At 42.6% G+C, this 16,643-nt stretch overlaps 1 protein-coding gene across 1 annotated transcript in view; it reads left to right on the forward strand.

Moving 5' to 3' along the window:
• The window catches only part of PON1 (paraoxonase 1), a 34,978-nt gene that overhangs the window by 16,818 nt on the left and 1,517 nt on the right, over positions 1 to 16,643 (forward strand). Inside the window, exons 5-8 of the mRNA XM_072784090.1 lie at positions 264 to 390; positions 3,803 to 4,003; positions 5,332 to 5,413; positions 14,434 to 14,562. Coding sequence (XP_072640191.1) covers positions 264 to 390; positions 3,803 to 4,003; positions 5,332 to 5,413; positions 14,434 to 14,562 — 539 coding nt within the window. The remainder of the gene's footprint in view (positions 1 to 263; positions 391 to 3,802; positions 4,004 to 5,331; positions 5,414 to 14,433; positions 14,563 to 16,643) is intronic.

The raw sequence follows: 16,643 nt of genomic DNA on the forward strand, positions 1-16,643 counted from the left end.
TGTCAAGCGTTGCTCATTCTTTAGTTGAGGATTTTCCCCCCTGTGGAGTTTGGAGGTGTTTAGAGAGTGTCACTGGTTCTTCCTTGAGCCATTTCTTTTTCTTTGGAGCAATCACAAGTGCTTCTTTCTACAAGATGAAAATATTCCATCTGCCTGACACCCTAAGTACTAGTTGGAGGTGGGTTGAAATTGCTTTTTGGAGACAGGGCTGACAGCTGAGAGCTCAGTTAATGTTTCGATTTTTGTTTTTAATCTCTTCACAGATAATACTGTGTACCTGCTGGTGGTGAACCATCCAGATTTTAAGTCCACAGTTGAGGTGTTTAAGTTTCAAGAAGAAGAAAAATCACTTTTGCATTTGAAAACCATCAGACACAAACTTCTGCCTAAGTACTGAGCTATATATTTCTATTTTCCTTTAACACCTGTGGATGGTTAATCCACCTTTAGTTTCTCCATTTAGCCAGAGTGGGAATGGGGATAATGCCTGGTCAGCTCTCCTTTCAAATCATCACAAACTCCTCCAGGTGTTCTTCTGCAGATACTTTCGAGGACTCAAATGCCTGAGAGAAAACCCATTCTCTTCCTCTGTCATTTCCCAGGTTGCCTGGGTGCTGACTTAAGGCTCCCGACCTCAGAATGTCCATTCGAGCTGTCATTAGGACATAACTCTGTTCTTCTCCCAAACCAGACTTTGTATTTCAAACCCAAACCAGTTTCCCAGACAAATTCCACATCATGAGCTGCTTCTTTATTCATTTATTTACTTTTGTATTGAAAAAATAGAATCTTAGATGTTTCTGAGACCTGGTGCCTCTAAGAACTCCCCGAACTGCCCTTACTCTGGCCTCACGTGATTTATGTAGTTGCAGATGTGTGGTTAACACTCAGCTCTAATCCTAGGTTTCTTGACAACATAACACAAAGAAAAGGAAAACACCCAGGGATCCCTGATCCCCATCAACCCAACACAAAATCAATTTCCTCACTTACTTTAGGATATGGTTTGTGAGGCTAGTGATAGATTTGGAACAAGATTCTGACATGGTCTTCCCAAACAATCTTTATCTCCTAATCATTAAGATTTTCTAGAATCCCAATCTTTATTTGAATTAACAGCATTGGACTACCTCGGTATTTGTAAATCTAGATTTCTTTTAATCCATGTGTTATTTACATGCAAGGACCTAGCAGAGTGCCTGGCACATAGTATGCACTCACTGTTCACTGGACCACCTCCTCTCTTTTCTTATCTGGCGGTTTTGAAGATGGAACAACTGAAATTGGAGAAAAACTGAGTTACTGGATGAAGGTCAATCAACTAATTAGTAGCTAAATAGGAACTGTATGACCCAAGTCTTCTGCATCCCTAGGATGAGTGAAAATTCAGAGAACAGCTTTTGGTGGAACAGTTTATTTATACATTCACTCAACAAATGTATTTTGGAAAGAGAATGAGGATACTGAATGTCTGGCACATGGGCCACATACCAAAGTCTGAATTAGGGAAGAGTATATAGAATGGAGAAGCTGAGCTAATAATAATCGTACTTGTAATAATTGTGATAGTAACAATGAGTTTTAACTGTAAGTTAGGTGCTACAATAAACAATTTAAACTGATTACTTTATTATCTTTTTACGAATATCTTCTTAATTAGGTGTTATTATTATGTCATTTTGGATTTAAAAAAACACAAACTCTGAAGCCTGGAGTATTTAACTTGTCCCAGATGATGCCATCAATAAAATGATATAGCTGGGATTTTTAACCCTGGTAGCTTGAGGCTGAAGCCGCTGCTCTAAGCCACTATGAAATAGTGAAAGCTTATTGTATTTGTTTCACAATTAGTCTTGGAAGTTTCATACTTGTCCAGATTCCCAGCGTCAGAGTATTTTTTTCTGAGAAATTTGCAAAAATATTTGTCTTTGGCAATATAGAACCAAACTGAAAAAAACCATCATGCCACAATTAACTAGAATTCTGCTCTCCCAACAAAGGACTAGCCATGTAGATGTTCTGTTTTGTATTTAATGGTTGTTGATATTGTTGTTTATAGCATTAATATTCCTATTACTAACCTATCACAATTGAAGTATATTATTAACGATAACACAGTGGTCATGATCGATCATCTCCTGTATGCCAGGCATAGTGCCAAGGTCTTTGTGTTCTTCTTTCATTTTATTTACCTTAACCTCACAAAAGAACAGAGGGGAAACTGAGGTATAGATGTCAGTGACATGCTGTGGCACCACAGACAATGCTGACTATGTCAGCATTCAAATGGTGTCTACGGGATCCCTGGGTGGCTCAGTGGTTGAGCATCTGCCTTCAGCTCAGGGCGTGATCCTGGAGTCACGGGATTGAGTCCCACGTCAGGCTCTTGCATGGAGCCTGCTTCTCCCTCTGCCTGTGTCTCTGCCTCTCTTTCTCTCTGTGTCTCTCATGAATAAATAAATAAAATCTTTAAAAAAAAATCAAATGGGGTCTATAAGACTTCAAAGCTGTTACTCTGAAACATTCCTCTCTGCTCTTTTTTATGAACACATGCAAATGGTTTGGAAAGTATACTCATTTTGGAAATTTACTCTTAAAAGAGAGAGAGAGAGAGAGAGAAGAGGTTCATGCCTGGAGCCTGTACACACTAACCCTAAATTCCTAGGCCTTTTTTCTCGTGTCATGATCGTGGCCACCATTAATGGAAGGTTCAGCAAGTGGCAGGCTTTCTACAAAGCACACAGCGGGCATTGTCTTATTGTGAGTTCCACTGAGACTCCCCAAATTAAGATTATAACCCTTAGTCTTATACTAATGAGCTGTATGACTTTGGGAAAATTGTTTAACCTCTCTTTACAGATGAGAAAACTGAGACTCTGTATGCTTATCTAACCGGCCCAGGAGCCCAGAGCTGCGTCAGAGCTGATGTGCTGGCCATGCCGCCCTCTGCAACGGAGCAGAGATAATTCTCTCGCAGATAATGGCCCTGGGGAACTTCTGTCACCTCCATCAGCACAGAATGACTCACTTATGTGTTCACTGTTGTACCTATTAAAGCAGAAAAATAGACTCATATATCTTAGATTTTCAGTAACGGAGAGAGAATCAAAATCAGAAAGAAAATATGCCAAAGCACCATCCTGTTCCTGAGCATTCTTTTTCATGGACATTTTCCTCAGTTAAGAATCATGAAACTTTAAGGCCAGAAGTGATCTTTTAAGACCAAAAGAGCAATCCATCCTATCTTCCTTTTACAGATAAGGAAACTGAGGCCCTGACATGTGAAATGATTGATTTGCCTAAATTGCACAGCTAATAGTGGCAGAGCTTTAACTGAAATACAAGTCTCAAGATTGCCAGTGTTTTTCCCTCCCACTGCCTGATAATGTTCCAGACTGTTCTATATGAGAGTGAGTGCTATATGAACATGAATAAATTTTGCCCTGATAATGATTTCTGGCTTAATTTAATGTCTACTGAATTTAGTATATCCACACACACACACACACACACACACACACACACACACACCCACAGCACTATTTTTCAGATACAGTTAATAGGATTTTTACGTTGCACTGCTATAAGAACCTTTTAGGGTTTTTTAGAGTAACTTTGTCTTTGAGGATTATACATGTGGGATTGATGTCATTTTAATTCTGTACCAAAACAGCGACAGTAAAAGCTTCATCCCGCATCTTCATTTTAGGGACAGCCATTAATGAATGCTAATCAATGCAAAATCCTGTGACATACAATACCTTCACCTGTATATATCATATATATGTGTTTGAATTTGCAGTTTAAATGATATTGTTGCTGTGGGACCTGAGCACTTTTACGCCACAAATGATCACTATTTTACTGATGTCTACTTGAAATCCTGGGAGCTCTATTTGGGTTTAGCGTGGTCTTATGTTGTTTACTATAGTCCAACTGAAGTTCAAGTGATGGCAGACGGATTTGATTTTGCTAATGGAATCAACATTTCACCTGACGGCAAGTATGTGACCTCTTTAAAATGTCATGCATTTCCCCAGATTCTTGTTAGATATCTTTAGAACATACTCATCTTCTAAATAACATGGTGCATTCTAACATGTTATTCTGGTAAGAGGAAATTAGGAAGAATGTTAAAATATCTTAACTTTTCAGGGGATAAAATGTATCAAATCAAAATTTTCTATTTTGTGTAGGCATATTCTTTGAAATTTTTTGGGAGGAATTCTTTGAAATTCAAATTCTTTGGAAATTTTTGAAATCTTGCCCTATATCAAGAAGGGGAACTGTGATAAACATTTAGTATTACTAAATAGCTTTGCTTTGAGGGAAGATTTTTGAGTGCATAATAAGATAAACAGCATGTAGTTACATATCTCAGTAGTCCTGGTTTGTGACAAGATAAAGAGCTTGCACCAAAATGTAAATCAAGACACTGCTTTCTTCATCAAGAAAGTGTTACTATTGGAGAAAAGTCAGCCTAACTAGGCGGTGTGCTTTATGATGTAGTTGATTTATATTATTACTTGATGATGGCCCTGAAACAATTCACAGAGCAACACTGGTCTGGGGATCACACTTGAGGTAACATTGTCTATATACAAAAGCCATGTATCCATCATATAGACCCTTACTCATCTTCTATCATCACAGATTTCAGAAAGTTAATAACATATTTAGAGGGAAGCTTTCAATTATTTATAGCATCTCCTGGTCTTCCAAGTAGCAGATAATTAGTAGTTATTTTTCTTTTTGTCCTGGGACGCACTGACCACATACATTTCCTTATGATAAGTAGGGCATTGCGCTGCCTGCAAAATACTAAATGCCCAAGGTCAGGACCAGACTCAGGGTGAGAGGGGAGGAAGACTTCTCTTATATCCAGGCCAAGCATGTTGTCTTCTCATACTTTCCCTCACTTACAACCGAGGCTTGGTTGTCAAAGGGCTTTCCCGCAGCCTGCCCCAGAGAACTCACTATCCCCTGAGATGCACAATCTGGTAAACTAAGAGAAGTAGTGTAATATATTTTGCTTCCAGATTTAAGAGCTGGTACTAGGACTAAGTTTCTTCCCTTCTAATCAAGGACAACTAGGTTCCTATCTTTAGAAATAACTTTTCAAAAATTAAAACTCCTTTGTGTACTGTAAACTCGAGATTTTTGTTGTTGTTGTTGTTATTGTTGTTTTTGGAATTGGGCGTGCTCTGAGAAGGGCTCCATTTTCCAGTCTCTAAGCAAAGTTCTTTCCTAGGAAGAGTTCTTACAACTTCACCATAACCTTCTGAGTCGTATTGCTTCAAGTGCTTTGATGTAGCTCTTTTTTCTTTGAAGGTATGTCTATATATCTGAATTGCTGGCTCATAAGATTCATGTGTATGAAAAGCACGCTAATTGGACTTTAACTCCATTGAAGGTAAGATGTATTAACACTATAAGTTTGCAGAGTGATAATTAGATTCTAATTGATTTGTGAAATTAAAAGTGAGCAAGAAAGGATTGTCTAATTGGAGTGGGTGAGAACCAATTTTTCATTTCTTTATTAAGAGTCAACAGCATCGTGTGTGTTTGTTGTTCACTTTTATGCAGCTGCAGAGTGGGAAGCAGCAAACCAAGTACCTCACCTCTGAAACTTTGATTCTTTCTGCCCTAGTGAATTCTCAGTTTGGCGTTTTATTGTTCAGCTTCCCTTCCTTTCCTCCCTCCCTCCCTTCCTTCCCTGCTGGCCTCCCTCCCTCCCTCCCTTCCTTCCCTTTCTCTCTCTCTTTCATGTTTCCCTCCATGTGGATAAAAGAGCCAAGAAATCACCTCCACTGGTGTTTCATATGACAGCGCTCTACACAATATTTAGAATAATATAAATATAATATAAAGCCCAATAAAGTATCAAGGACTCCCAGTGGCCACCCCGCACCTGTGCAGCGCATCACTTTGCCACCTTTGTCTCCAGCGCACACTCTTCCTCCTGAGCCTACCTGTCCCTCAGCTCACAAGGTGGGGCCCCGCCTCAGGTGAGCCACTCTTCCCTCTGCTCCAATGACCTTCCTCCAGACCTCTGTGGCTCTCTCCTTCATATCCTTCCATTTCCACTCAAATGTCACCTCAGCGAGGTCTTCCCTGGCTTTACCTAATCTAAGCTTGCAACTCTGCCCCCCACCCCCAGCTACACACACACACACACACACACACAAAGGGAGAGTTTGTAACCTGGGGGAGGGGGGCCTTCTGGTCCAATCCGAACCACCCTATTGCCCTGCCTCCCTACACTGAGGGCAGAGAGAGACCAAGAAAGATGCAGGCCACTCCAGATTGGTAGCTGGCAGGTTTAATAGACAAAGGAACTTATTTACTTGGCTTGTCTTGGGCAGCTGCAGGACAAGTAGCTCTCTGCATGCACCTGCCCACCAGAATCATAGCAGTTTGTCTAGAGGCCTTAATGGGGGTGCTGTCCATATACTGTCCAGTTGGGCTCAACAGCACCTTACTCTGTCAAGGCTGTGTCCTCTGAATGGCTCCCACTGTGTGAACAGTGGGCAGAACCTATTCTTCAAAGGACAGGGAAGGGGATGAGGAGCCTTCCCTTGTCCAGGTCCAGCTTGAGGTTCAGCCAGTGGTCACGTCCTCTCAGTGACCTCCTCCAGTACTCCATCCCATGTGACAGCTCTTACAATCTCATATAACCCCCTCTTCTGCCGTGTGCCCTGAGCAGTCAGCCAGGGGGGTCACTAGCATGGAGGCAGCTGGTTTAGTGGCTATCTGGCTACACTGGAGGCAGATACCATAGCAACGATACAGGCACAGGCAAGAGGAAACACAGATTATGGCAATGATTCCCAAACTCGATGACAATTTTTTTCATCCAAGAGCCCCATGATCTGAACCACTGATTTATTAAGTCCCTTAAGCTGAGAGTCAGATCAGTCCAGGTTACACTTGTGTCCTCAAGTGATTTAATAAAGGGGACATGTTAGCAGACTCATTAGGTATGAACACACAATATTCTGTTTGCATAATGGCAAAGAGGGGGTAATAGTGTTCAAGGCCATCCTATTTTGGAGGACAGCTTTTATTATTAGAGACATTTCAGTGTCCAGTAAGGACAGGCTTTATTGGCTACCATTTAAGGCTTGCTGGATGAATTTGGTCAGGGCTTTGCCAATCCCAGTGGATGGCCTCAGATTTTTTAATCTCCCTTTGGCAGTTGCCTTGGCAGTTGCCATGGGTATAGTTTAAAACACATAGGGCATGCTGTTACTATATTGACCAAGTCACTGTATTTTGAGGACAATAGAGCATCCCTGGAAATATGTCCTCCCACCGGGCATATTGGGGTGGCTACTCTTTTTATGCACCCAATCTCTGTATCTACTAAAGAGTTTGTTGCTAGAACTTATCCCCAAGCTATGACATCAGCTTCCTGATTGCCAGAGAAGGTCAATCCTTTATGAGCTGGAACGGGGAAGACAGTGAGGACTGTCTCAGGTTCTTGCAGGCAGACTCAAATGTTTTTCCATATATCCTGACCCCAGTGGAGCTCATTCACTATCATCTTCCTCTTGGCTTGCCACTGCCCAAACCATAGAATTAATCCCTTTAGAACCGCCCAACTGTCAATGCAAAGGATTACGTCAGGGCTCAGGAGTGATCACCAGACAAACAGCCCTGAGTTCAGCCCATTGGCCGCTGCCGTGTCTTCCTGCTTCTATCCAGATGGTGTCAGTGTTGGGCTGAATAGCAACTGCAGTTTCTGTTGATTGATTCCCTTGATTAGATCCATCCCCTACTCTCTCTCTAGAGGCTGCAAGGGCTGCCACGGAAGGGGGGCAGGGATGGGGAGGAATCTGGGTGATTTACATACTCTACAGAGCCTAGTAGTGCCTGCATTTCTAGAAACAGTGGCCAGGGTGCTCCCATGCGGCAGATAGGAATACCACTTTGTGAACATGGGGGTTTGAGCCATGGCAGAGATGCATGGATAGAACATGTTCTTGGCCCACCCCTTGATAGGAAAGGAAGTTCCTACTCTGATATACTCTTCCTTCCTGAGAGGCTCCACTTGGAGCAGTACTGCATATACTGCTAGGAGCTGTTGCTCTATTGAGCATACAGAGTTTCTGTCCCCTTCCAGAACTGGGACCAAAATCTTGGGGTCCTCTGCCCTTCTGTTATGCCCACCACAGTGCCCAACCCATACCTTCTAGAGTCACAGACACATCTAACTCAAATAGCAGCCCATTGCTTGGGACATGCTCAGAGCTTTAATCTCCTTCACTGGTATTTCTGCTTTCTCGAGGGTGACTTGATGCCCTGATCCCCAGTCCTACAAAAGTCCTTTCTTAACCAGTCCATATTAGAGACAGAGACATGGTGTCAGATGGGGAATAAAAGTCCTCCAAAACCCCCAAATCCCTACAAAGGTTTGCACTGCTTTCAAGTTTTTAGAGGTTACTAAGCTTGCACCTTATCAATCACAGCTTCTGGAACATATGTCTTGCCCAACCAAAGGACTCCCAAAAGCCTTATGGCAGTTCCTGGACCTTGAATTTCCTGTGGGTTCATGACCCGTCGTCTCCCTTGCAGCTATTCCAGGAAAGCCTGCAGAATGTCCTGCAGCATGTTTTTAGTTTCTCCTATCTCTTAATGCCCCCAAGCAATTTCTATTGTTTGACAGTTACCATTATACTCAGGGGCAACAGGCCAACTGGATCCCAGGGGGTGTTTCCCCTCAGCACTGGTTTGATTGCTCTAACCCAGGGTCAGAACTCCCAGATAGAGGTTTGCAGTTTCATCTTGTAGAATGTCAATGCCCGATATATTCTCTGGTATTGGAGAGAGACAAACCTCAAGTTCTTGTGGTGGTGGTGGTGGGGACACTAAATTCATCAAAGAACTTTCTTAAACATAACCATTTACTCTCTGCAACCATTGATAGTGTTGAAACTTCTGAGGGTTACCCGGCAGGGCTGTCACTTCTGGAGGACCAGTGAGTAGTGAGTCCAACTTGAAGCCTCTGATTATCTTCAACTGCCCTCACATGGAGGCAATCCTGGCCTGTATCTATACATGAGTGTGAGAAGCACCCACCCCAAATAGGACTGTATTCCTGAGGCTTCTGTGGGAGCAGGCAGGGCGTCAGGGATGGTAAGGGGCAAATGGAGCAGGTCTGAATCTGTTCAGGTTTTATGGCTTTCCATAGGCAGTGAACACAGTGTTGGGTTGTCCGTTTTTCTGCTCAGGCAAGGTCCCTGCAGCAATGAGGTTAAACCACATTTGCTTTTGGATTATTTCTACTGGAACTTTACAGCTTATTGGGATAACCTTTAGATTCTATGGGTGATCTCTCTGTCTCAGGTCCTTCCCACGGCCCGTACCATTCTCCGGGATTTGTCAGTTTTCCCTAGATCAACAATGGATCGCCAAACATCATAAACATCTTGTCCTACAACTGAGCTCAACATGGACATAAGTGTCCATAACAGATGTTGGGGGCAGATTGGAGTATCCTACTTTTCACTCTTGCAGTGAATGTGGCTGATCAGGGCCTTCAAAGACAGAGATGGAGATTGCCTGTCTCATTCCCAACACCCTAAGCATTGTTGTGTACCTCCTCTATAGATTCTCAGGGTTCTATATGCCCAGGGAGGTGCCCCTCATTGGGCCAAACCTCACAGCAGGCTAGGACAATCCAATCTATAAGGGGGTGAGTACTTTGAACCTTTGAGTGCCATACAGGTGCTGCTGGAGAGCAGGTGTGTGGTGATGTTGCTCATTTTCTCTGCTTCCTGCCTAGAGAAATGCCATCTCCCCCATATCCCATAGGAGCACTAACCATGCTGGATACTTTCCCTGGCCTTTTGCTGGAACTTGGCAGCTGTATCAATAAGCTCAGTGGAAGTACATTCTTTCTTCGAGAACGTTTCCCCAATTGGAGGCTGCCCCGTGGGCTGGGGTTGTTGTGGTGCTTTTGCTTTCCTTTGTATTAGGGGTTGGATAGAGTGGGGCCTTTCGTTCATTTCATAGCATCTTCTTCACTCTCCCCACTTTTTCAGACCTTCCACCACTTCGTATCCCAATCAGATTTTGTCACAACACTTGGACCTTAATTCTTAGCAGCTCACACCCTCCTAGTTTTTCGAAATGGCATGCAAGGTCTCCAACTTATCATCTTGCTCTCCCACCTTGTCTGCTAGCCCAGAGCTACAGAGTAGTAGACTCCCACATGTCCTTCCCTAACCTCAACTCATCTTCTTACTTTCTTTTTTAAAAAATTTATTTATTAAAAACCTTATTATTGATGTATAGTTGACATTAATTTCAGGTGTACAACATAGTGATTGGAAAATTCTGTACATTGCTGCACACTCATCACAAGTGTAGTCACCATCTGTCACAATACAATAGTATTATAATACTATCAACTATATTTTTCATTTCCGTGACTTATTTATTTTATATCTGAGGTTGGTACCTCTTAATCTCCTGTACCTTTTTTGCTATCCTTCCCCCCCCCCCCACCTTCCTCACTGGCAACCACCAGTTTGTTCTCTGTATTTACAAGTCTGTTTCTGTTGTTTCTTTATTCATTTGTTTTGGTTTTTAGTTTCCACAATAAGTGTAATTATATGGTGTTTGTCTTTCTCTGTCGGACTTAGTTCACTTAGCATGATATCCTCTAAGTCAATCCATGTTTTTGCAAATTACAAGATCTCATTCTTTGTTATGGCTGAGTAGTGCATTAGATCAGCTGGCATTTTCAGGGATCACTGAACTCATGTGGCAGTTCACAAGCATCTGACATGTGGGCCACCCTTCCCCACATAGAAGTCAATGGACAACTCAAGATTTCCCCCAAGGAGGCCTCTTTCCTAAAGTCCATTTCTTTGGTCTCCTGGCTGGCTCACCAAGTGTTAGTTTATAATCTTGGGAGCTTCCTGGGTGCAATCTGAAACTGCTCCCTTGCTCATGGGAGGGCTCCCTCCTCATACATAGAGGGCAAGGAGAGATAAAAGAAGGCAGACCATTCCAGATTGCCAGGTGGCAGGTTTAATAAGCAAAGGAAATTACATATGAGGCTTATCTTGAGCAGCCATAAGACAAGTACATCTCCACACCCACCCACCAGAATCTTAAAAGTTTACATAGAGGTCTTAACTGGATTCAGCCACATATACTGTCCAGATGGTCTCAATAATACATTACTCTCTCAAGGCTATGTCCTTGGAACAGCTCCCAACTGTGGAAACAGTGGGCAGAATGTACATCCCAAGGACAGGGGAGGGGTTAAGGAGCCTTCAATTGCCTGAGTCCAGCTTGAGGATCAACTGGTGGTCATGTCCTCTCGATGACCTCCTCCAACATGCATATACACATGCACACAAACGTACACACATGCACTTTCTTTCTCCTCACGGCTTTATTTTCCCTTCAACATTCATTACTAATATTATATATTTTACTCATGTTTTATAAGTTAAATACCATATATTTTATTTATCTTCTATTGTCCACCTCTTTCACTAGGGTGTAAGTTCTAGAAACATAGGGTGTTTTCTATTTGTCCCTGGAAGAGTTCCTAACACATAGTAGGCACTCAAGAAAGACTTATTAAATTAAATTAATATGATGGGGCTGGGTACGCTTCAGTGGCTTATCTTCTACCTCCAATTATGATCTGATCTGAAGGATTGGGTCAAAGGTGGTAAAAGCATAAAGGAGGAGAAAGAGAACGAAACAGTTAGGTGGGGATTCTGAAAGTAGTCTCCTGTCCCTTACAAATAAGACCTTGCTCTCTTGCCACAACCACTGACAGCATGAAGCACTATCACCAGGAAGCATGGAACTGTTCCTGCCAGGACTTCCAATGTACTGTCACGAGGGGCTTCACTCTGAGAAAAATTATCTCAAAACAGTATCAAATGTAGTATCATGTTCTACATTAAAAATCGTTGGCATGGCAAATTTGGAATTAGCTGAAGTAAAATGGAATTTCACACACTCATACTGGCTGAGAGAATAAAAACAAATGGTGGTTATAACAATAGGTACTTCTATAGATTGAAAGTTAAAGAATCTTATAAGAATGGAGCCCAACCCAATATATATATATTCAATGCACAATGATAAAGACACTGATCTTGCCAAGGACTCATTTTGGGTTTGGCTCCCACTTTTGGCAACAGGTAATGCCCGACTCTTGACATAACAATTGAGCTGAGTCTACCCCTGTGACTGTAATGTTATTTTTTCTTTGGAAGGATCATATTAATCAAGACCTGTTAATTCATGAATACTTGGAGTGTCAAGGAATTTGATAAATAAGCTAAGACTGATCTTAGAATCTGTGATGAGACATGGGTGGGCTTATGTCCTGTCAAAATGTGGTGTGTAGACATACAAGGGAATATTACTCAGCCTTAAAAAAGAATGCAGTACTAATACATGCTCCCACATGGATGAACATCGAAGACCTGATGTGAAGTGAGGTAAGCCAGACACAAAAGGACAAATATTGTGTGATTCAACTTATAACAGGTTCCTATAATAAGTAGACTCATAGACAGAAAGTGAAATGGGAGACAGGGGCATAGTGGAGAGAGGAATGGGGAACCACTGAGTACAGACTTTCTGTTTGGGAGGATGAAAGTTTCTGGAAATGGATAAGGGGTAGTGGTCGCACAACCCTGTAAGTGTACTCAGGTCACTGAATTGTACACTTTAAAATGACATATTTCATGTTATGCATATTTTACTGCAATAAAATAATCCCCTCCTCCACAAAAAGAAAAAAAAAAAAGATTCCAGGACACAGCCAATGAATTAGTCCCACTTCAGTGCATTCCAATTTTCTAAAAATTGGGATATTTGTTAAGAGAGGACACAGTTTTTCCCAATGAGAATAATTTATTATGTTTCTTTTATCAAGGCATGTAACATTTTCCACTTGGCTTTGTGGAAGCTTGAAATGCATGCTGCGTGCATTGTAGTGAGTTAACATCGCTAGGAATTAGTGATTTGCAAGGCAAGAGTTCATTGCTGGCCCTAAAAGGGCCCCCTGCTGGCCTGTCAGCCCCTCCTTGGCAGGAGCAAGGCCTGCCACTTACCTATCCACTGTCCCGGAGCTGAGCTGCTTGCAGAGTAATTGTGTGTCACATGAACGGGGACCCTGAGATTTGGTGCCCTTCTCTTCTCTCACCTCCAGCCCACCTCCTCTGTAGGCTTTCAGCCGCCATGAAATTCACTAATCGGCCATTATCCCTTCCAAAGATAATAGCAGAGCCCTGAGACAAATATTTTCCTCATCTAAAGAAATTACAGTATCGGCGTAGAATGTCTGACACTGTGATAGATGGTGGTTTGGGGGGACAGAGAAGGCCTGGAGCTGGTTTTGGCCGAGGATGTTTGCTTGGCCGCCTCCTTTGGCCGACCTTGCCTATCTCCAGGGTGAGAATGAATGAAGGATCTGCATGGAGGCTCTGCCGTGAGGCGTGAGCCCTGCAGCCCCTTCATGGATGGAGGTGTGGGGACGGGTCTCATTCTGAGGAGGAAGCACAGGCAGGGCAGCATTGGTTTGCTGCAACAGTCTGCCCACACTCTGGCCTTTGCAGTGAGTCACCACCAGCTATTACACGGTCTCTGGGCGCTGAGATATGCTGGCCTCTGTTTGAGGTACATGGGAGATATTACTTCTCCAATGGAGAGTTAGAGGTAAACAAATAGATGTGATTTCTTCCCAGTAGAAGGCAGCCAAGATGATGAATGGTGGAATTAAGAATCATTGGTATTATTTATGATCCTGGTACAAAGCCTCGACAGCAATCTGTGCAGTCATCACATGCTTGCAACTTATATTTAGAAAATAAACAGCAGAAGAACAGGGAGTTGAATAACATCAGAAAACTAAAGGAGAAACTTTTCCCCAAATCCAAGGCAAAATGAGACCCTGGGTGATCATTTCTCCTCTGGCTGCATAGCCTATGATTAGCCACTAAAGAAGAACCTATGAGATGTGCTCATCAAAAATGAATCTACATTTCCTGGTTGTTTACTGAATGCTTATAAAAATATCATTTGCACATGCCATTTTATTAGAAGGAACTGTTTTATGCTGTACTTAAACCTTTTTCTTCCCTCAGTTTTAGGTTCATGCACAGATGTTAATCCAAATGATTTCATCTGACTTATAATAATCCTGCTTGGCTTTCTGCATCTTCCCCTTCCCTCATCTGTCCTGGCAACTGGTGAAATGCTAGCGTAGCTGGAAAGCCAGAGAAATTCCCTGAGTGCTATTGAAATGCAGCAAAATCGTGTCCTGGAACCAGCAGTGTGGTGACCAAGGGGGACAAGACAATAGCTTTCACTGATATATTGTTCCATCACCACTCCATTGTTTTTACTTTCTGTCCTTTCTTTCTTCTCTCCTTGGTTTTAACCTGGAAGTCCCTGGACTTTAATACCCTCGTGGATAATATATCCGTGGATCCTGTGACAGGGGACCTTTGGGTTGGATGCCATCCCAATGGCATAAGGATCTTCTTCTATGACTCGGAGAATCCTCCCGCATCAGAGGTTAGTTTGAAAAATTAATCAGATCAGCGACCTTATTCCCTGCTGTTTCCTGGTTGGAGACATAAATCTCAATTATATGTGCAAATAGAAGGTAGGACGCGGATAGATGATCCAAATGATGAGATCTAAAAAGGAGTTTGACTTTGGGAGGCATTTTAGGCAGAGTCTAGGCAGGAGACAGATGGTACATTTAAATTGGATAATTTGAGGGGATTTAATAGAGGCCCTCTATACAAAGATGTGGGTGCACGGAGGGAATGAGCAAAAGATAACACATTCCCCTGGGGCTAGCAAGGGCGGCATGAGATGGTCACCAGAAATCAGAAGCAGAGTGGGAGAGGGTCCTCTGAAGGGAACGTGGCCCCTAGTTGGGGGGCATCGACACCCAGTAAGGACCCTGCAAGGAGGAAGCCTTGTACACCCTCCCTCCTTCCTTTCCTCCCTCCCTCCCTCCCTCCTTCCCTTCTTCCCTCCTTCCCTTCTTCCCAGTCCTTCCATTCCCCTGGTGGTGGTGGTGGTGCTGCTGCTCCTTGATCAGCCCTGACCCAGAACTGGGAGGCAAAGGAGACTTCAGACTTTTGTACGAGATTCAGCAGAGTGGGGGGCTCGGTCAGGGTAGCCAACACTGGACTGGAGTCTGTGCCCCTACTTCAGTAATGAGTTTCTCCAGCTTGGGAATTCACAAGAGTTTAGGGTCGCCAGCATGGCTCAGTCAGTTGAGCATCTGCCTTTGGCTCAGGTTAGGATCCCAGGGTCCTAGGATCCAGCCCTGCATCAGGCTTCCTGCTCAGTGGGGAGCCTGCTTCTCCCTCTCCTTCTGCCACTCCTTCCGTGCTCTGTCTCTCTCTGTGTCAAATAAATAAAATCTTAAAAAAAAAAAGGTTTGAAAAGTGGAATGTACCACAGTGCTATGGTCTAGTCATTAGCTTGCTACCTGTTTTTAACTTTAACTCCCCTCTTTCCATGTGTCAATATACGCACAGGTTAACATAGTGCAGCAGTCCTAATGTGCAAAGAGCCATCTTCTCCAAACTTTCCCTGCAGGATGGGAAGATCAGTCACTTACTGGAATTATTTTGGCTTAAAAGACCTTTCCTTCCATCTTAGTTATAGTACCCAAAGACTCCATTCATTTTCATGGTCTTTATTTAGTGGACTATTTGGGCAGTGCAACAGGAATTTAAAACTCACTTTGCTGTAGACATTTGAACATTTGCTGTGCCTCATCTTGGGTTTTCTATTTTGAGTTTTTCAATATGTATTTGTTATATTTGTTATTTACATTAAATAACCGATATAATTTTTGACATGGTTTACTATGTATTCTTTTTAAAGCTTAGTTTTAAGAGTCAGTCTCATTGCCACCCACTCACCCACACAAAAATTATATTAATGCTCATGTCTCTCAGATTAAAAAACCCCAAATGAAATGTGCATTTCCAATTACTGTATGGCCCTCCATACCCTTTCTCTCTAGGTTTACAGGACAATCGTGATTATGTTTAATGGCAATCCTTTGTGCCTTTTACTGGTTCTTAGCTATTAGGATTGCTGTATGGTTTGCTTAACAGAATTGAAGAAATGTATGCTGTGGCGTGTTCACTGTTCAGAACAGAGCAGAATGTTAGATTCTAATTTGTTCCTGCTTGTTAGCTCATCTGGTGAACTTGGGTCATTTGCTATAGCATGGACTTGGTTTGCTGTTCTGGAAAAAGTACTTCCTTTCTAATGATGGATCTGGTAAGGAATAGCAAAAAAGTAATAACAATCTATTATCTAATGTGCTGCCCCACAGAAGAGTGACTGACTTTTAGTGAAAGAACCTCACTTAAGCCCAGGTGCACCGTCACCTATTTCCCAGTGAGTAACTACATCTGTTTTTTGGGCTGGCAGTTTTTTTGTTTTTTTTTTTTAAAGATTTTTTAAAAATCTTTTTTTAAAGATTTATTTGAGAGAGAGAGAAAGAGAGAGAGAGCGAGTGAGCATGCAATTGTGGGGGGAGAGGCGGAGGGAGAGAATCTTTCAGCAGATTCCCCACTGAATGCAGGTGGGCAGGGCAGCTGTTTTAAAGAGGTCCTTTT

This window comes from Canis lupus, chromosome 18 (genome assembly GCF_048164855.1).
Source record: "Canis lupus baileyi chromosome 18, mCanLup2.hap1, whole genome shotgun sequence".
NCBI lineage: Eukaryota > Metazoa > Chordata > Mammalia > Carnivora > Canidae > Canis > Canis lupus.